This window comes from Pristis pectinata, chromosome 41 (assembly GCF_009764475.1).
Source record: "Pristis pectinata isolate sPriPec2 chromosome 41, sPriPec2.1.pri, whole genome shotgun sequence".
NCBI lineage: Eukaryota > Metazoa > Chordata > Chondrichthyes > Rhinopristiformes > Pristidae > Pristis > Pristis pectinata.
The window spans coordinates 3,708,075-3,729,278 of NC_067444.1; the positions used below are offsets into that span (position 1 = coordinate 3,708,075).

At 46.1% G+C, this 21,204-nt stretch overlaps 1 protein-coding gene across 5 annotated transcripts in view; it reads right to left on the reverse strand.

The window, feature by feature from the left end:
- Positions 1 to 21,204, reverse strand: part of LOC127566444 (scavenger receptor cysteine-rich type 1 protein M130-like) — an 83,160-nt gene that overhangs the window by 31,636 nt on the left and 30,320 nt on the right. For all 5 annotated transcript variants that reach the window (XM_052008866.1, XM_052008871.1, XM_052008870.1 and 2 more), the window contains 4 exons: positions 18,410 to 18,715; positions 15,710 to 16,027; positions 6,571 to 6,873; positions 3,570 to 3,884 (listed from right to left, as the gene is read on the reverse strand). In XM_052008866.1, the coding sequence (XP_051864826.1) occupies positions 3,570 to 3,884; positions 6,571 to 6,873; positions 15,710 to 16,027; positions 18,410 to 18,715 (1,242 nt within the window). The remainder of the gene's footprint in view (positions 1 to 3,569; positions 3,885 to 6,570; positions 6,874 to 15,709; positions 16,028 to 18,409; positions 18,716 to 21,204) is intronic.

Consider the following 21,204-nt stretch of genomic DNA (forward strand, 5'->3'; position numbering starts at 1 on the left):
TTCCTTGCCTTCAGGTAACTTTCTCTTCCTTTCTTTTTTGCATCATGACTGGCCACTTGAACTTGCCTTTCCCTTTTCCCTTTTCATTTCATTACTTCCGATATTCTGGCCTGATGGGCACATCCCAATATTCCAGACTATGGAAAGTTATCCAGACTTCACAGCATTACACGGATCATTCATGCATGCCGACGGCATTGCCTATTTAGGCTCATCCCGTTGGGCTGCATCAAGCCCGGATCACGTTACGGCTTTCCGATCGCGTACATATCTGAACTCGTCTTCCACGTTGTGAGTGTATCCTCCCCCACCACCTCCTCTAGTATCGCGTTCCAGATATCCACGACCTTCTGAGTGGAAACACAACTGCACCCACGTGTGAAAAACGTGCCCCTCAGATTTCCTTTCTATGCGCCCCTCCCCCCACACCTTAAACCTGTGGTTCCAAAATGGCCTGTGCTTTGGAAAAAAAAGACTCTATCTGTACAATCTATGCCGCTTATAATGTTATAAACCATTCTACATAGGAGAGTAACTGCCCCCTCCGTGACTACTTTATTCCCTTTGTTTCAGCCAATGCCCTCCCAATTTAACACTGGATTTCTTTCTTTCTTCACTGTTGTGATGAAGGGCCTTTGACCTGAAACTATGAAATTTCCCTTTTCAGAATGCAGCCTGACATGCTGAGTTATGTTTACCCCAGCACTTCCTTTTTTTTAAATTTAGGATTTCCAGCATCTGTGGTTTTCTCTTTTCCTTTCAAAGGATGAATCGCGCCCGACTTCGCCCTCGGTCGTTCATGCCTCCAGCGCTCTCCCCAGGTCTGAAACGAGCGTGAATCTAACCGTTCCATGTGTGAGCCTAACCGTAAGGCTAAGCGTGAGTCTAACCATTCCATCTTTCCCATCCTGGAGAAGAACAGCAAGATGCAGCAAGGCGGGAGTAACGACAAGCCCGCAGCTGGCTTGCCGCCAATGTTCCCACCAAGGAACGCCCAGGTGACGTTTCGAAACTCACGGTTATTGAAGAGTACTGAGCATTTTTCAATAACGAGAAGAATTTGGAGGCAATTCGAAAAGAGCTGTGTAATTAAAATATGTTGAAGTTTCTATGAGGTTTAACTGAAAAAAATATAAATAAGAATGTAGTGGAATCAGATGAAATAGCAACGATTAAGAGGCATTTTACCCGGGGTAGGGTAGTCCAAAATTAGTGGGCAGAGATTGAGGGTGGGAGGGGAAATATTTAAAAGGGACTTGAGGGGAAAACTTTTACTACTATAATTTAAGGAGCATTTGGATAGGGACATGGAGGGGTGGGGTTTAGAGGTACATGCGCCGAAAGCAGGAAATTGGGACTTAGTTGTGGGGGGGGGGCACCATGGTCGACTTAGACTCGTTGAGCCGAAGAATATGCATCCGTGATGTATTGCTCTTTGGCTCCATGACTCCAATTAGACAGGAATATGGACAGGAAGGCAACAGAGTAATACAGCCCGTGTGCAAGCAGATGGCTGGCATTATGGCGGCACAGACATTGTGGGCCGAAGGGCCTGTTATTGTGCTGTACTCCTTTGAATTCCATGTTCTCACGGCAGGCACGGCAGTGCAGTGGTTCGCGTCAAGCTGCTACAGCGCCAGCGACCCGGGTTCAATTCCGGCCGCTGTGTGTATGTTCTCCCCGTGGGTCTGCGTGGGTTTCCTCCGGGTGCTGCTGTTTCCTCCAACTTTCCAAAGACGCACGGGTTCGGAAGTTGTGGGCATGCAATTTTGGCGCCGGAAGCGTGGCCACACTTGCTGGCTGCCCTCAGAAAAATCTATGCAAAAAGATGTATTTCACTGTGTGCTTCGTTGTACTACTAAAGATATCTCTTCTCTTAAATCAAAGCAGGTTGTTTGTCTTAGAAATATGTCATACCCCTTGGAATAAAGTTAAATTTTCATGCAGAAAAAAAAATGTTGTCTGCACATCTTCGGAAAGAGATTTACAGTGGCCAATTAACCCGTCAACTGTATCTCACGCAGCGAGGCATTCCCCGGTGAAAGAGTTTCGGCTCGTCACCGAACACTTCAACAAATTTCAACAGATGTACCACTGAAAGAGTCCTGACCGCCTGCATCATTATCTGGTACGACAATTCAAATGCTTAGGAACGTATGAAGCTGTAGAGTGTAGTGGATTCCGCCAAATTCATCACGGGCACATCACTTCCCACCATCGGTAGTATCTACAGGAGGGGCTGTCTCAACAAGCGAAGATCAGTCAGCAAAGATTCCCCACCATCCCGGTCATGCCATCTTCTCGCGGCTACCATCGTTCAGGAGGTACAGGAGCCTAAAGTCCCCCCACCACCAGGTTCGAGAACAACAACTTCCTTTCAACCATTCTGTTCCTGAACCAACCAGAACAACCATAATCACTACCGTTTAGCATCACTATGTCCACTCTAGTCACTTTGCATTGAAACAGACTTCGTATTTTGTTCTAATTATGTTTTTTTTCTTGTACAAAATGTTTAATTTATGTTCAATTAATATAGGTTTTTTTGCGAATACGACATATGATATGCTATGTGCCTGTGATACTGCTGCAAATAAGTTTTTCACTGCGCCAGTGCAGACATTCACTTGTGCAGAAAAACAACGAACTCGGCTTTGACTTCGAAAGCCTTCCGTTCGTGAGCACTGGTGGGAATCCAAACTGTTCGTACGTCGGAAATGAACAAGACAGGATCTCAGAGACAGCTGTGACAGGAGACCAAGCAGACGCTGAAAGAGCGGGGGCCAGCCGGCCTCACCGACTCCGTGAGTGAGCATGTGAGTCTGCGCATGGCTCCCAGCTCTGCTCGGCTGGACTGTCCCCGGACGGTTGCGACCTGGGGGTAGAGCAGGGAGGTAAGTCACGCGAAATTTCCACGTTCTCACCCAGCAGGAATTGCCTGATGCCCTTCGTAGTCCTGTAAATCCATTCATGTCCATCCCCATCCTTCCCGCTGGTCTCTCAAACGTTCTTCCCTATGTCCTGGCTGACCACGCAAGATACAAAATATTTATTTACTAGTCACATGTATATCGAAACACACAGTGAAATGCGTCTTTTGCATAGAGTATGTCTGGGGCAGACCGCAAATATTGCCACGCTTCCGGCGCCAACAGTAGCATGCCCACAACTTCCTAACCCGTACGCCTTTGGGATGTTGGAGGAAACCGGAGCTGGGGAGTTCCTTGTGAGGAGGTAATTTGATAAGTCTCTGATAACTATGGTGAATGGCAGCAGCATAAAATAGATCCTTGAAGGATGCCATAGACTTTCAGCTGCCAACTTGCACATAATCCTACAGAAAGCGACTTCGGTTGCCGCTCAGCCAATTTCCTCACCAGCTCACGCCCGTGAAAATCAGCTGACGAATTTCTGGAAGATCCAGTGGAATTAACTTCTGAAATTCTCCTAAATATCATTCGTATAGTTTCCCGTGACCACGAATTCAATCAAAATCTTCGGAACATCAGTCAATTCGTACAGTTACCGTCAAACCTTTATGAGATTTCACGTGCAAGTATCATCATTACCTGAACAAATAACCCCAGCATCGTTTCTCTCACGACAAATTCGACGATTCATCCATTGCGCCGGGCACGACCACAGAAATGATTCCGATCCAGTGCACCGCACTTGATCGAATAGAATCTGCCCGCTTCCTTCTCCAAAATGACCGGCGGAGGCGACTGACTGGCCGAACCCGCATCCGAGCTGGTTGCAAACAACATTTGTGTCGAGAATATCCCATCCCGAAGAGCAGATAGTTCCCCACGAGCCGTTATAGTAACCTTCCACTCTCCCAGAACATGAATTTGGTCCGCCAACGAGTCGAAGCTTTGCATTCTCTGTAAATACATTTCATAAGAAATCTCCCATAAATACACTTCAGCATTTCGACTCTCTGCCGGATCCCAGAATAATGCCGTTACCCCACCACTATTTCCCCTGCAATCTGATAGAAGTTTATAAGATTATAAGAGGCATAGTTAGCGTGGACAGTCGTTAACTTTCAGAGGGTCGAAATGTCTCATACTTGAGGGAGTGCATTTAAGGTGAGAGGGGGAAATTGGAAGAAGATATGTGGGGCTAGTTTTTTTTACACACAGTGTGTTGGGTGGCTAGAATGAGCTGCCCTGCGTGGTGGCGGAGGCAAATACGACAGAGGCGTTTAAGAGGCGTTAGATAGGGGCATGAATGTCCAGAGAATAAAGGGATATGGGCATTGTGTGATTAATTTAGTAAACCGTTCAGTTATTCCTTTAATTAGTTCGGCACAACATAGTGGGCCAAAGGGCCTGTTCCTGTGTTGTACCTTTCTCTGTTCTCTGTTCTAAGCTAGTCTCTCACACGTGCCCATTAACTCCAGGGTTACGTTCGAATGGTCAATGACTGAGCACATGGCATGAGTTACGGGACAAAAGCGGGACACGCGGGAGAAACGCACGTAGCCACAATGTGAATGTGCCAACTCCAAACCGTCGGGATGTTCCATTGCGGCTTGTTGGAACAGATGGCAAGCAGCTCTTCCCGGACGCCTGATACGGCCTTCCCTCTCTCACCTGGACACAGGTCACCTGAAGTCACCTATCCCCTACCTGTGTGTGTGCTCCTCCCCTCCCCACCTCTGCCCACCTTCTTATTCTGGCTTCTGCCCTTTTCCTTTCCAGTCCTGATGAAGGGTCTCGGCCCGAAACATAGAACATATAACACAGTACAACACGGTACAGTCCCTTCGGCCACGATGTTGTGCCAACATTTTAACATGCTCTAATATCTATATAACATTTCCCTCCCACATAACCCTCCTTTCGACTGATTATTTCCCTCTGTTGATGCTACCTGACCTGCTGAGCTCCTCCAGAATTTCTTGTGTATTGTTATAACACCCCTGGTACAAATATGATTTATGCTCTGATTTAGCCATGTGCTTCAGTGTGAGCCCAGTCGAGGGTTTAAAAAAATTCATCAGGTTCGCCAGAGATAGCCAGAAAATAAATTCGTCTGGTAAGTTATATGGTGATGTTCTGCTATTGCACCTGCATTTAAGTTGTGATGAAGAGCTTTTTTTGCTTATAACCTACACATACTCTCCCTTCTTTCACTGAAAAATGGGAACAGAAGAGGTCGCTGAGTCCTTTATTGCCATTCTGCCGCTCTACTGGGCCTCGACTGCAGAGGGTCTTGACTCGAGGCAACTCGGTCCCGCAAACCTCTCCCCTTCTCTGCTGTTCCCCATTTGCACAGCATGCCTCCGTTATCCGGGCCACTCACTGCCTTCCTCTCTATTCAGATCCCATCATCTACAATCCTGTGTTGTTTCCACTGCCACGTCCCTGCCTCCCGTCGCTAACTCCACCTCTACCTCCCCCTATCTTGGGCTCCATTTGTCCATCAACCTATCCTAGCCTGGATCTACCGGTCTCTTGACAGATTCTGCCTCATCCTTCTCCCTCACCCCTTTATATTGGCCACATCCCCTTTACGCTTTCAGTCCTGATGCAGAGTCTCGACCCAAGACGTCAACTATCCCTTTGCCTCCACAGATACAACGTATAACAGCACAGATCCTTCGGCCCACAATACCTGTGCTGAGCACGATGCCGCATTAAGTGAACTCTCTTCCACCTGAACATGGCCCATATCCATTCATCTTTGCATATACATGTGCCTACCTAAAAACCCCCTTAAGCGCCGCTGATTCACCCACTACCCCGGCAGTCCATTCTAGGCACCTATAATTTTCTGTGTCAAATGTCCCTCGCATCTCCTTTAAATGCATCGCTCTCCCCTGAAATGGATGAGACCTAGTACATGACATTTCTACCCTGGTAAAAAAAAAATTCTGACTCTCTGCGCTGTCTATGCCTCTCATAGTTTTGTAAACTTCCGTTTGCTCTCCCCTTCAACTTCCGACAACTCCTGACTCGCTTGAGTTCGTCCAATGTTCTGGTTCTGCTCCAGTTCGCAGCAGAAAATGGAGGGATATGGACCGTGTGCAGCGATAAGGAATAAGGCGTCGTTGTCATCATTAGTTCGGCAAAACATCGTGGACCGAATGGCCTGTTCCTGTGCGGTACTGCATGAGTTCTATGTTATATGTTATCTTCAGTCTCTCGTGCTTCATTTTCGCTCGATTTGTTAAAACCAATTTTATATATACATAAAATTGTTTTTTTATAACTATATAATTGACAAAGGGCCTTAATATTTGTTTCAAGAATGAACATCGGCAGAAATTGATGACGGGCATGGGGACAGTGTGGAGCAAAAGGTCTGCTTCTCAGTTGCACGCCTGTGTGATTCTACAATGTTTCTACTTTCACTTCAGGCGTATCTGAAGACAACCTGTACGGACCGAGTGAAAGATGTAGGCCAGTTCCACACAGCCTGCAGGATCGGCCCTGAGCGAAATTTAAAAAAAGGAAGAAAACTTGCAAAGAGATATTTAGAAGCGCCCGTATATTGATAGTGACGGAAACAAGAGGAAGTCTAACACGAGGGATGCGCAGTTCAATTGCCAGTATCCCTTACCCAGAATGGTGATTTCGATTGGAGTGCTGTTTGCTGACTGAAATGTGAGCTCTGACGATTCTACTTCATAGTTACACCAATAGGTACCTTCATGCGTCTTGTTAATATTGGAGACATTAAAATTCACCGCGAGAGTACTGACAGTCATCTTGACGGACAAGATTGGATCATCTTTCCCTTTCTTATAGAGAAATACTCGGGAGCCTCGATATATGAAGGGCACAGAGCACACAAACTCAATAGTGTAGCCGTTGAAGAAAATTCTCTTTTCCTTTACGTTGAACTGCGGTTCTGGCGGTTGCGCTGCGGATTACCAAAATAAAAATTAGTCCACCAGAGAAAAAAACTAAATCGCTGCCAACATGAAGTTTGACGCTTTGAAGTGCTCATCCCACGCTGTCTGGGCATTCTTGTTTCTGCGAATCAAACTTGATAGTTATAATATCTTGACAGAGGAGAATCATTGTAAGGTCTTGAATGCGGATAAACGGGGGGGGGGGGGGGGGGGGGGGGGAGGGGGCGGACATGTGTTAAATTCGAAAGGAAAGGACAAAATAATTCCGGAGATAGTTAGCAGTTTCGGCAGCGTGGTCAATGTTTTAAGAGCGCACAAATAACCGAAAATGCCATAAACACTCAGTGGGTCAGGCGGCATCAGCAGAGAGAAAAACACAGAGTCATCAATTCACCTCTAATTTAAAAAAACACACACAGAATTAGACTCAATTGTCAGTCTTGTTTCCATTTCCAGAGATGCTGCTAGGCCTGGTGAGTGGTTTCATTTCAGACCCGAAACACTGACTTGCTTTCTTATTTCACAGATGCTGCCTGACCAGCTCAACAGTTCAATTTCCTCCATATACTTCGCGTTATTGGTTAATGTCATGACCTTGGGCTCTGCAACGCCGAAAATTTAATTGTGCATGCATCAATACCATTTTGAGGCTGTACTATCACCGCCAAACTGAGAGGCGTGTCGAGTATTGAGTGCATTTCTGGTCTTCATGCCGCAGGATTTATTAAGCTGTAAAACCGTGCAGGAAATAATCACAAGTATGTCGATGGGACTGGAGGACTTGAGTTATAAGACGAGGCTGGATAGACCGGGACATTTTTCCGTGAAATGTACGAAGCTGAAGGGTGGCCTGATGGAGGTTTCCAATATCATGAGGGGCATCGATAACGTGAATGGCCACGGTTTTTTGCACTAGTAGGTGAGCCTAAAACGTGAGGGCATTGGCTTGAGGTGAGACGGGAGAGGGAGCCCAGGACCTCTCCACGCAGAGGACGATGAGTATATGGAATGAGACTGCAGATTCCGGAATCCAGATGAAAAACACGATGATGCTGGAGCGACTCTGCAATCCAGGCAGCATCCGTGGGGAAAAGAAGACGGTCGGCGTATGGCAGCGCAGCGATAGGTGGAAAAAAGGGGTGGCGGGGTGTGCGACAAAAGAGGAGAGGCGGGGTGGGCTCCCACTCCGTCTTCCTTCTTTTGTACACCTATCATTGTTCTGCTTTTCCCTCCTATATACTGGGCTTTCCCATTTTCTTATCTTCAGTCCTGACGAAGGTTCCTGACCCGAAACGTTGACCGCCTGCTTTTCTCCACGGATGTTGCCTGGCCTGCTTATTTCATCCAGCATGTCTGTTTTTTTTTATCACTACACGGAACGAGCTGGCAGAGGAAGGCATACAGGCGGGTGAAATTTCAACGTTTAAAATATATTTGGACAGGTGCACGTGTAGGAAAGGCTAAGAACCTCAGGGAGAAATCAACTCGAAAACTCAGAGCGCCCTGTTTGCAACGCCCTGCTCTTCTCACTCTCTTGTGCTTTATTTTACCTTCCGGATTCGAGTCCATGCCAATTCCCAGAGCGACCCCAACAATCGCACCCAGCTACTCATATCCTTGCAACGATTTCTCGCTCACGTCTGTCACCTAATGCTAACTTGCCGACCAGCTTCAAATTATGAGGTGTTTCCACATATAAAGAGATGGTACACTGTTAGTAGCAAGAGGTCATGGTACAGAGGGATCTTGGTATCCCAGTCCCTAGCTTCGTAAAAATGGCTGCACGGATTGATAGGGTAGTAAAGATGGTGCATGGCATGCTTGCCTTTGTCAGTCGAAGCACTGAGTTCAATACTCGGGAATATACGTTGCAGCTTTATAAAGTTCTATTTCGGCCCAATCTGGTCAATTTACACAAGCCAATGATTTGACGGGATCTTGTTAATATCTTTGGAGAGTGAGTTGAAATTCGGGGGTGATCGAGGTGTACCAGGCATTCTCGGGGAGAAGGTGAAACTACCCCGGACAGGCCGGGAGGACGGCCATTCGAGGAGAGGGGCGGAGCCCTAGCAACTCTTCCTCTTCATAAGCCAACTGGTGCACGAATTTGAGACATGTAGGACGCACCAAAATAAATTCAATTTTTTTCCGAAATCTTTGGTAGATATTTGCAGAAACCCGAATTGCATTTGCAAGAATTTGACCGGTGAGGCACAGATTCCGTGGTATTTTCTCCGAAGAATTTAAGAGCGTAAAGGGCAATCATGACAGACGACACAACATTTGGTTGGGTTGAGGAAATGGAGGGAGGTTGGCAAAGGATACAGCAGGATAGATATTGTGCCGAACTAATTAAACGGATCACTTCTGTCTACACGATATCCATATCCCTCCATTCTCTGCACACCCAGATGCCTTTTTAAAGGATTATTAAACGCCTCTATCGTATCTGCCTCTGCATTGTCCCTGGCAGTGCGTTCCAGACACTTTGTAAAACAAGTTGCCCTGCATAGCTCCTTTGATGTACCTGACTGTTGCCTTAAATACATGTCTACCCTGGGGAAGAAGTTACCGGCTGTCTACTCCATCTGTGTCTCTCATAATCTTACAAACTTCTATCAGGTCTCCCGTCAGCTTCCTCCGCTCTAATGAAAACGACTCAAGTTTGTGCAACCTCTCCCTGTAGCACATGCCCTGTAATCCAGGCAAGCACCCAGAAACCTTCTTCACCCTCCATAAATCCTCCACGGCTTGCCCGTAATGGGGGCGACCAGAACGGAGGGCAATACTCCAGATGAGACCAAACTAGAACTTTATAAAGCTGCGACATAACTTCCCGACTCTTGAACTCAGTGCTTCGACTGATAAAGGCAAGCATGCCATGCGCCTTCATTACTACCCTATCAACCTGTGCAGCTACTTTCACAGAGCTATAGACTTGGACCCCAAGATCCCTCTGCACCATTAACTCTTGCCATTAACAGCATATCATCTCTATATATTTAACAACACCTCACATTTGGACGGATGAAGCTCCATCTGCCATTTTCCCACCCATATCTGCAACTAAGCTATACATCGATGTACCCTTTGGAAATCTTCTGCACTATCCACAACACCACCAACTTTTGTATCGTCTGAGAACTGACACATCCATCCACCCATCCACATTTTCATCGGGGTCATTTATATATATCACAAACAGCAGAGGTCCCAGTGCAGATCCCTGCAGTGATCTGCAGGGATAACCCTGGGAAAAATAGACCCATGAGTCTCACGTCAGTGGTAGGGAAGCTACTGGAGAGGATTATTAAGGATAGGATTCATGAGAATTTGGAAATCCATGGCTGGATTAGGATAGCTTTGTGCGGACAAGTCACGGCTAACTAACCTGATTGAGTTTTTCGAGGAGGTGACAAAGGTGATTGATGAAGTTTGAGCTGGTGTTTACGCGGATCTTACCAGAGCGTTTGTAAAGGTTCTTCTTTTGAGGCTCATCCAGAAAATTAAGTTGCATGGGATCCACGTTGGATTGGCTGTTTGTATTTGCAATTAGCTTGCCCATAGAAGACAGCGGGTAGTACTCGATGGGACTTATTCTGGCTGGATGTACGTGACTTCTATCAGGTCTCCCGTCATCCTCCGCCCCTCTAATGAAAACGACTCAAGTTTGTGCAACCTCTCCCTGTAACACATGCCCTGCAATCCAGGCAAGCACCCTGTGAAACCTCTTCTGCACCCTCCACAAATCCTCCACACTCTTCCTGTAATGGGGGGCGACCAGAACTAGGCCGTTGAATGGGATTCAACGTGTATCCCATGCAACTTAATTTTCTGGATGAGCCTCAAAAGAAGGACCTTTACAAACGCTTTGGTAAGATCCATGTAAACACCAGCTCAAACTTCATCAATCACCTTTGTCACCTCCTCGAAAACACTCTATCAGGTTAGTTAGACGTGATATGTCCCGCACAAAGCTATCCTAATCCAGCCATGGATTTCCAAATCTTCATTAATCCTATCCTCAAGAATCCTCTCCAGTAGCTTCCCTACCACTGACGTGAGACTCGCGGGTCTATTGTTCCCAGGGTTATCCCTATTTACCTCTGGAATAATGGAACAACATTAGCTGCTCGGTAGTCCTCTGGGACCTCGCCTGCAGCAATAGAGGACACCAATACATGATTCAAATTCCTGGTAACCTCATCTATCATCTTTCTCGAAAACCTATGGTATATCGCATCCGGCCGTGGGGATTTCTCCAGCTTAATATTCTTTATGAGACCCAACTCTACCTCTTTCTTTATCTTAAAATGTCCCAGCATATTAGTACGCTCCAAACTAATCTCCCTATGCTCCACGTCCTTCTCCTTGGTAAATATCGATGCAGAGTATTCATTTAGGACTTACCCCGCATCCTCCGCCTCCAGGCAAATGTTTCCTTCTTTATCCTTGAGTGGACCTGCCCTCTCTTGCTCTTGCTGGATGTTTTGGAATTCTCCTTAATCCTGAATGCCAAGGAGTTTTCATGGCTCTTTCAGACTCTCCTAATTCCTATCCTGTTCTTCTTTAACTTCTCTATATCTCTCAAGGTCGCCCTTTGATGTTAACTTGCAAAACCTAACACCTGTTTCCTTCTCCTTCTTGACTAAGTTCACCACCTCTCTCGTCACACAAGGTTCTCTTACCCTGCCATCCTTCATCCTTCTCCTCACTGGAACATCCCTGTCCTGTACTCTGTGCAGTTGCGCTTCAAACACCCTCCACATGTCAGATGTGGACTTGCCCCAAAACAGCTGTTCCTAATTAACTCTCTCTAGTTCCTGCAGAATACTCTCGTAATTTGCCCTGTCTTAATTTAATATTCCGCCGCAACATCCTTATCTATATCTTAACACTTAAGCAGTTGTGGTCTCTGTTCCCTAACTGTTCTCCCACTGAAAGGTCGGTGACCTGGCCAGGCTTGTTACCCAACACCAGGTCCAGTACGGCCCCTGCTTTCGTTTGACTATCTGCTTGTTGATTTAAGAAACCCCCCTGGATGCACCTAACAACACCTCACCCGTCTAAACCGCTTGCGCTAAGGAGGTCGCAGTTTACATGAGGGAAGTTGAAGTCCCCCACGTCAACAACCCCATTAGTATTACACCTTTCCCCAATCTTCCTGCACACATTATCTGTTTCTCAATGTCTCGGTGGCTCTTGGGGACTCTATAGTATAATCCCATTAGAGTGATTTCACCTTTCTTATTTGAGTTCTACCCATATAGAATCATTGGAGGAGCCATCCATTCTGTCCCTTCCAATAACCTAATCTAATTAAGATATACATACAAATATTGGCGGCGTTATCGCCGATGGAGTTTAATCCGGGCTACTGTGAGGCGTTGCACTTTGGATGGTCAAATGTAAGGGGAAAGAATATGGCAGGACCCTCTGAAATATTGATGTACAGATGGATCGTGGGGTCCAAGTGTATAGCTTCCTAAAGGTGGCAAGATAAATAGATAGAACATAGAACATTAAAGCACAGTACAGGCCCTTCGGCCCGCGATGCTGTGCCGACATATTATCCTGCTCTAAGATCAATCTAACTCTTTCCTCCCACATAGCCCCCCCATTTCTCCATCATTCATGTATCTATCTAAGATTCTCTGAAATGTCCCTTATGTACCTGCCTCGACAACCTCAGCCTGCAGTGTGTTCCATGCATCCACCCCTCTTTGCGTAAAAAAAAATTAACCCTGACATCCCCCTAATATCCTCCTCCAACCACAAAGTTATATCCGCTCGTTAGCCATTGTCGCCCTGGGAAAAGGTTTCTGACTGTCTACTCGATCTATGCCTCTTATCATCTCGTATACTTCTTTCAAGTCACCTCTCATCTTCCTTCTCTCCGAAGAGAAAAGCCCCAGCTCACTCAACCTATGCACATGAGATACACTCTCCAATCCAGGCAACATCCTGGTAAATCTCCTCTGCACCCTCTCCAAAGCTTCCACATTTTTCCTATAATGAGGCGACCAGAGCTGAACACAATACTCCAACTGTGGTCTAAGCAGAGTTCTATACAGCTGCAACATTACCTCGCGGCTCTTGAACGCAATACCCCGACTAATGAAGGCCAACTCGCCATATGTCTTCTTAACAACTCCACAGACCTGCGCAGTAACCTTGAGGCATCTATGGATATGGACCCTAAGATACCTCTATTCCTCCACACTGCTAAGAGTCCTGCCATTAACTGTGTATTCTGCCTTCAAATTCGAGGGTGATAAGGTGATAACGAAGATCGGGTGATAATGACATTCTACGGCGTTCTTGCTTTAATTAGTCGTGGCACTGGGTATAAGACTCAGAAAGTCATATTGTAGTTGTATTAAACATTGATGAGGCCGCAATTAGAGTATTGTGTACAATTCTGATCGTACCATTACAGGAAAGATATGGAAAATCTAAATAGGGTGCAGAAGAGGATCACTGTTTGGATTCGAGAGCATTACCTGTGCAGAGCGAATGGGCGAACTTGGACTCTTTTCTCTGGAGTGTCGGAGGCTGAGGGGAGACCTAATAAAAGTTTATAAGATTGGGTAGATAGAGTCTTTTTTCCCCCAAGGTAGGAATACCAAATACTAGAGGGCATTGATATAATGTGAGATAATAACTTAAAGGGGATGTCTGGGGCAACGATTATTTCACACAATGAGTGGTTAGTGCCTGTAACGCGCTGCCAAGGAGAGAGGTGGAGGCAGACACGATGGCGGCATTCAACATGCATTTAGATAGGTAAATGAACATGCCGACAATGGAGGGATGTGAATCGTGTGCAAGGTGTTAGGAGCCCTTTAATTTAGCTCCATGGTAGTCACCGACTGGAACAGGCCGACGATCCAGTTTCTGTGCTGTACTATTCCATGTTTTACTTCTATTGATTTGGGAACCGAGGACTGATCACATGGCTGAGTCACTGAAAGCGGAACTTTTAGGCTAACATCGAAGATGGTTGGAATTATGGAACTAGTTATATACGATCATTTTAAGGCAATTGTTATGCTGAATCCTGAGGCTTTCGATTTTTTCTTTGACAGATGTATGAACACGCAACAGAAAAAGTCTTTATGAATAAGAGAATCATAGAAAGTACAGCACAATACAGGCCCTTCGGCCAACAATGTTGTGCCGACCTTTGAACCTCGCCTAAGTTCTGTTTAGTCACAGTTCAGACATTTTTTTAAAAGGTGTAACAGGTTAAACAATGCTCTTCTTTCCTCGCCTCCGCCTTTCGGTTATTGCTTTTATGAACGAGGGCCGCACGGTGGAGCACGTAGTGACGCTGTCTCATAGGTCCAGTAACCCGGGTTCAATCGAGATCACCAGTGCTGACTCTGTGGAGTTGCTGTATTCTCTCTGTGACGGCGTGGGGTATCCTCCTGGTGATCCAGGTTCCGCCCATATGCCAACGTCATGTATCTTGGTGGGTCAATTGGTCCCCAGTGTGCAGGAAAGTGGCGAAATCTCAGCAGAGTTGTTGTGATTGTGTGGAGAATGAAACAGTATGAATGCTTTGCACAGTTGGTGGTTGGCATGGACTTCAGGAGAAGTGCCTGTTTCTGTGTTCTTCTGCATGGATAGAGTTGGCTTAGATAAGGCGACTGAACCCATGTGCAATACTCCACGTGCGGTGGGAAGCGAGAAAGAAGAGAGCCCAAGCCTTCATCGTTCGGGGTTTTGAATATAAAGGTTGGAAGCCATGTTGCAGCTGTACAAAATGTTGGTTCGGCCGCACTTAGGCTGTTGTGTCTAATTCTGGTCGTCCCTTTACAGGGAGGATGTGGAGGCTTTTGAGAGGGTTCAGGAGACTATTACCAGGATGCCGCCTGAATTAAAGGGCATGTACTATGAGGAGAGGTTGGATAAACTTGGGTTGATTTTTTTCTTGAGCTTCGGCGGCTGAGACCTGTTCGAAGTTCGTAAGATTATGAGAGGCACGGGTAGAGCTGACAACCAGTATTGTTTTCCCAGGTTTCAAATGTCTAATACCAGAGGGCATGAATATAAGGTGAGAGGGGTAACTTCAAAGGAGATATGCAGGGCAAGATTTTTACACAGAGAGTGGTGGGTGTGTGGAATGCCAGGGGTGGTGTTGGAGGCAAGTACGATAGCGGTGTTCCAGAAGCTCTAAAATCTGCACGTAGCGTAGCGGTTAGGGCAACGCAATGACAGCGCTAGCGACCCGGGTTCAGTTCCGCCCCGCCCCCAGAACACTCGACGCAAAAGAGGATGCAATTCACTGTGTGCTTCGATGAGCATGTGACTAATAAAGATATCTTATCGTGTCTTATCTTAAATGTGGAAATAGAAAGATACGGGAAATTGTGTAGGCAGAAGTGATTAGTTCAGTTGGGCATTTTGATTTTCTAATTTAATGAGCTCTGCAGAACATTGTGGGACGACGGGCCTGTTCCTGTGTTGTGCTGTTCGAAGTTCTATGTTCTTTAAATCTATGACCTAACTGCACTCAGTTGTTTTTGACGCCACTAGCATATTATGGCACGGAGGGAGATCAATTGACCCATTAAAGAAATCCCATAGATTCCGTCCCCATTCCCCAGCTTATTCCCGCGACACCCTCCAATGTATTCTCCGCCACATGTCAACACCTCCTCAAACCCCCTCCAACTTCTTACCACTCTTACCAAGATCAAAATATAACAGTCAGCAGCTAAATCAGCTACCTCAGGACTGGCCCACACCTCTGAAGTTGTGCACGCTCTGCCACGCCGCTGGGCGACCCTCCTTCCTAAATTATCTCTCCAACTGAGGCAGCGAGTGCGGGATTATTACCTGAACAGGTGACCCTTGCGCTTCCCGCACGTTCGCAGAGGATGCCTTTATTCCATGCTCTTGCCGGACAGACCCACAAGTGCTTTTCGGCGCCACCACACCTCACTACGCTCATAAATATGGGTTCACTGGCGACCGAACTGTCCACGAGGTTCGAAGTCATGTTGACAAATCCGCAACCGAGTTGCCGGCAAACTACCAGTGCATCTGGAAGGTCCCAAGATTCGGCACATACTGAACCCCATGTGTTGTTAAAATAGACCTGTACGTTGCCCGAACAGTCGTTCTCGCCATCAACCAAACGTATGTCCACATCCTCTGTGGAAAACAAAAATACAACCACAAGTCACACAGGCGAATTAAATAATTAGACTGTAGTGTTAGCACAATGTTTTCGGCCTGCAGCCCAAAGACCGGTTGAACAGCAAACTTTGCTTTCGGTTTACAGGTACAATTCTGTGCAAAATATCTAATGTTTGCCCACTTCTATGGTTACTTAATTGCAGTGCAGAGGAATATGTCTTGGAGCTTGACAGGTCGAGGCGCATTGTCAATTCAAGAAGATAGGCAACAATACCTCCAGCACGATTACTCTCAACACTGGTGCCGACATGGCTGGGTCCTCAGCCCTCTATTCCCTATATACTCAAGACTGTTTGGCCAGATTCTGCTCTAATTCCATCTACAATTTGAAGTAACGATGAGTCGGAGTACAGGAAGGAGATAGAGAGCTTAGTGACATGGTGTCATGACAACAACCTCTCCCTCAATGTCAGAAAAATAAAAGATCTGGTCATTGACTTCAGGAAAGGGGGCGGTGTACATGCACCTGTCTACATCAACGTTGTTGAGGTCGAGAGGGTTTAGAGCTTCAAGTTCCTGGGAGTGAACATCACCAATAGTCTGTCCTGGTCCAAACACGTAGACGCCACAAGCAAGAAAGCTCACCAGCGCCTCTACTTCCTCAGAAGGTTATATAAATTTGTAATGTCCCCTTTGACCCTCACCAACATTTATCGATGTATCATAGAAAGCATCCTATCTGGGTGCATCACGGCTTGGTATGGCAACTGCACGGCCCAGCGCGTCACGGAAACCAGCCTCCCCTCCGTGGACTCAGACTATACCGCTCGCTGCCTTGGTGAAGCAGCCGGTATAATCAACGTCCCCATCCACCCGGGTCATTCTCTCTTCTCTTCTCTCCCATTAGGCAGAAGATAGAGACGGCTGAAGGCACATACCACAAAGCTCAAGGACAGCTTCTATGCCACTGTGAGAAGCATATTGACGGTTACCTTTTACGTTGAGATGGACTCTTCATCTCACAGTGTACTTTGTTGTGACCTTGCACCTTATTGTCTCCTACAATGTACTTCACTGAAGATGTGACATTTCACTCTGTATTCTATTATCATTTTACCTGTACTACCTCAATGCACTCTGCACTAACTCAATGTATCTGCACTGTATAATTAATTGATCTATAATAACAGAATGCAAGACAAGTTTTTCACTGCACATCCGTACATGTCCCAATAAAAAACAATACCAATACCAAGAAGACAACCTCTCCCCACGCCCACCCTTCACCTCGCTCTGCCTCATTCTCCCTGAAATTAACTCTATTGAGTTCAATGTTACATGTTTCATGGCCAGTCTCTAACTGAAAATGAATGCTATGGTGCCGGCGTTAAACCTTTGTATTTGCAGTGTCAGAGGAAAGTGGAAACAGAGGTAGAATATTTGGCCTTCCAAGTATGTACCGCCACTCAATATGATTATGGATGACCTTCCCCCAGCCTCGACCCCTCTTCTGCGCTACTTTTTCATATGCCTGAACTTCCCGACCTTTCGAATATCTATTACCTGATTCAATGTCCGAAATCGACCTTGAGCTGCATTTTCAGGGGTCCGTCACCTCTGGAAGAAGAAATTCCTCCGCCCCTCGTTTGCAGATGAACGCAACCTTATCTAGTGACTCTATCCTTTCGTTCAGGACTCTCCCACGGTAGAAGCATCTCAACTTCTATCTAATCGTGACACATTACGATCATACATGTTTCAATAAGATCACCCTTCTGAACTCCAAAGAATACACATCGGATGTCTTTAGTTGCTCCTGATAGACATGTCTCTCGTCCTAGGAGCTCGCCTGACGGCTGTCTTCTATATTTGTTTCCAATACATTTTTTTCTTAAACAAGTGAACTGAAATTGTTTGTGATATTCCATGCGTGACCTGGCCAACAACTCGTAAATTATAACAATACTTCCCTGTTGTTGAACTGGATCACATCTAGAAGACAGGCCAAAGTGCCCTTTGTCCCTCCTGGGTACTTCCTGGACGTGTACCTTGACGATTTCTTAGGGGTGGAGCATTTTGCCAAGGGAACCTAGGTCCACTCTAGTCATTTGCAACCTCTCGCCATCTAGGAACTAGAGCACCTCTTGATTCCTATGACGTAAATTCACCGCCCCACGTTTCCGCATTCAACTCAATTTGCAAAATATACCGCCCACTCGTTCAATCTATGTGTATCTATTGTCAATAAACCTCATCAGAACATGACCTTCCACTTGCCTAATCCCTAATGGACCGAAATGTCGAAAAGGTTAGAGCAACAATATTTCCCTGAGCAATCGTTGCTCCTTAAGGGCCATTTTTGCTACTTTGTTGTCCAATGAAGTATGTACATCTCACCGATCACTTCAATGCTTATTTCTGCACTGCGCGTCGAGTTGAAAACTCGCCCCGCGATCTCTGCTTGGTACTCGCAGGAGTAGTTCCCTTCTTCCGCCGTGCTGATCTCCGGCATTTGGAAGCTGGTTCTGGTCATTCGGGAGGATGCAATTTGGGATCTGGTGAAACTGTCATCTCCGCGTTTGTACAGGTAAAACCGGAATCCTGTGCGGTAACCTGGCGCCTCACACGTAATCTCAATGAGCTGTCCTTTCATCAGTACGTTGCCTTGCACGTTTAATCTTATCGATGGGCTAGTCAATTTGTCTAAAGGAAGAGGAAAGGACATCAAAATGTTTTATTCAGTTGGAAACCATACACACTCGGGATTTCTTCGGAAACCCCTACTCCTGCCTCATGATCTTATGCTATTATTTTCTTGCATTGAAGGCTTGCATGATTTTTTTTCCCTGAGCATGCAAGTCACGGAGTTAGCTATTAATAAATGCTGTAATACGTCAAATGAGTTGATTATGCTCTGTAATGTGGACCCTTTAGATTTAGGAAGAAGAGTTAGGAAAGGATTTTTATCAAGGGCAGGTGAATGCTGTCTGTTAACAAAGTTAACGTAAGGGCGTCGTATACAGGAAGGAATTCGACCAGCACCTCTTTTCTCAGTAATGATAGTGCGTTCTTCACAAGGATTGCATCATGTCAGGGCAGTTTGAAATCTCCATTAATGATATATCCGTCGCGGTGGATGCTACAACTCGCTTTTAGCCTTGTGAAATCAATGGCAGTATTGGCAGCTGTTGGTTGTGTCATGAGATTCTGTGCCGTTAGCCACTGACCGCTTCAGTGGAGCTGATCTGCACTACGGATTTGAAAAACGGATGTTTCTGAGTGTGTGTGTGTGTGTGTGTGTGTGTGTGTGTGTGTGTGTGTGTGTGTGTGTGTGTGTCTGTCTGTCTGTCTGTCTGTCTGTCTGTCTGTCTGTCTGTGTCTGGCTGTCTGTCTTTCTCTCTTTGTGTTTCTGTCTATGTCTGTGTCTGTGTATTTCCGTATATGTGTGTATATGTTAGTGTGTGTGTGTGTGTGTGTGTGTGTCTATATGTCTGTCTGTCTGTCTGTCTTTGTCTGTGTTTCTGTCTTTGTGTCTCTGTATATTTCCGTGTGTGTGTGTGTGTGTGTGTGTGTGTGTCTGTGTATGTTTGTGTATGTGTGTGTTTGTCTGTCTGACTGCCTGTCTTTGTCTGCGTTTCTGTGTATGTGTGTGTATGTTTGTGTATGTGTGTGTGTATGTTTGTTTGTGTGTGTGTGTGTGTCTGTGTCTGTGTCTGTGTGCGGGCGCGCGCGCGCGCGTCTCTGTGCTCTCCATAACGTAACATTCGCATCAATGAAAGCCGCTCTGCAACCAAAATTGTGTGAAGCTATGTAAGTTCAACAAACAAACACAGTTCAAACGGTTCCTATTGAAATGAACGTCAAAGATCAGACTGACAGGACGTATGGTCATCCTCACATTTATCTCTCTGATTCAACCAGCTCAGATGCCGATGGCGAACCTCCTCGGTGGCGGTGGCACAGGATGGAAAGCGCAGGATTAACTGGGCCTTTAACAGCCTCAGTCTGCTTACCTTTCCATCAATGTTATAATGTAATGCCATAAAGCTTCACACTCCCACAAAATAGCTTTAATTAGCAGCATCAGACGACCAATATGCTCAGCGTCGTTCAAGGTAAAATCAGACCAGTACATAGAACAGTACAGCAGAAGAACAGGTAATTGGGCTCAAGATGAATGTCCCGACCCCGATGTCAAATGAAACTGAACTAATATGCCTACACATGATTCATACCCCTCCCTTCTGTGTTTCTTCATGTGCCTGTATAAATGTTTCTTAACCGCCACTATCGTGTCGGTTTCCGCCACCATCCCGGCAGGCAGCATGTTCCAGGCACAAGCCAGTTTATACGTAAAAGAAAAGCTTACCCTGCGCACCGCTACAATAGTTGCCTGCTCCTCAAGTATTTCATATTTCCACCCCGGAAAAGGACTTTGGCTAGCTACCCTATTGACGACGCTCATAATTTGATAAATCTCTGTCAGGTCTCCTCATAGATCGCCACGCCATGAAGGAAACAATCTAAGTTCATCCAAGCCAGCTTCTGCCCCGCAATGATAAGAATATTCAACCGTTCCCTTTTACGATGAGGTGGTGTCTTGACCTCACAATCTACCTAGTTATGACCTTGCACCTTATTGTCTACCTACACTGCACTTCCCTGTAGCAGTGACACTTTGCTCTGCATTGTGGTCTTGTTTTACACTGTTCTACCTCAATGCACTCGGTAGTACCTCAACGCACTCTGTACTACCTCATTGCACCCTGTACGACCTCAACCACTCTGTATTACCTCACTCTGTACTATCTCAGTGCACTGTGTAATGAATTGATCTGTAAAAACTGTATACAAGGCACGTTTTACACTGTACCTCGGTACAAGTGACAATAAACCAGTACCAATGCCTATACCAATCTCTACTTATTACTAATACCCTCTAATCTAAGTAGCATCCTGGTGAAGCTCTTTTACACCCTCGCAAAAGCCTCCACATCTTTCCTGTAACGGTGTGACTGGAACTGAACGCAATGCTCTAAATGCGGCCTAACTAAAGTCGTATAGAGCTGGAAAAATACTTAAAGTCATACAGCAATACAGCACGGAAGCACGCTCTTCGGCCCAACTGGTCCCTGCCGACCAAGGTGACAATAGTCAGGACCCATTTGCCCACGTTTGGCCCATATCGGTCT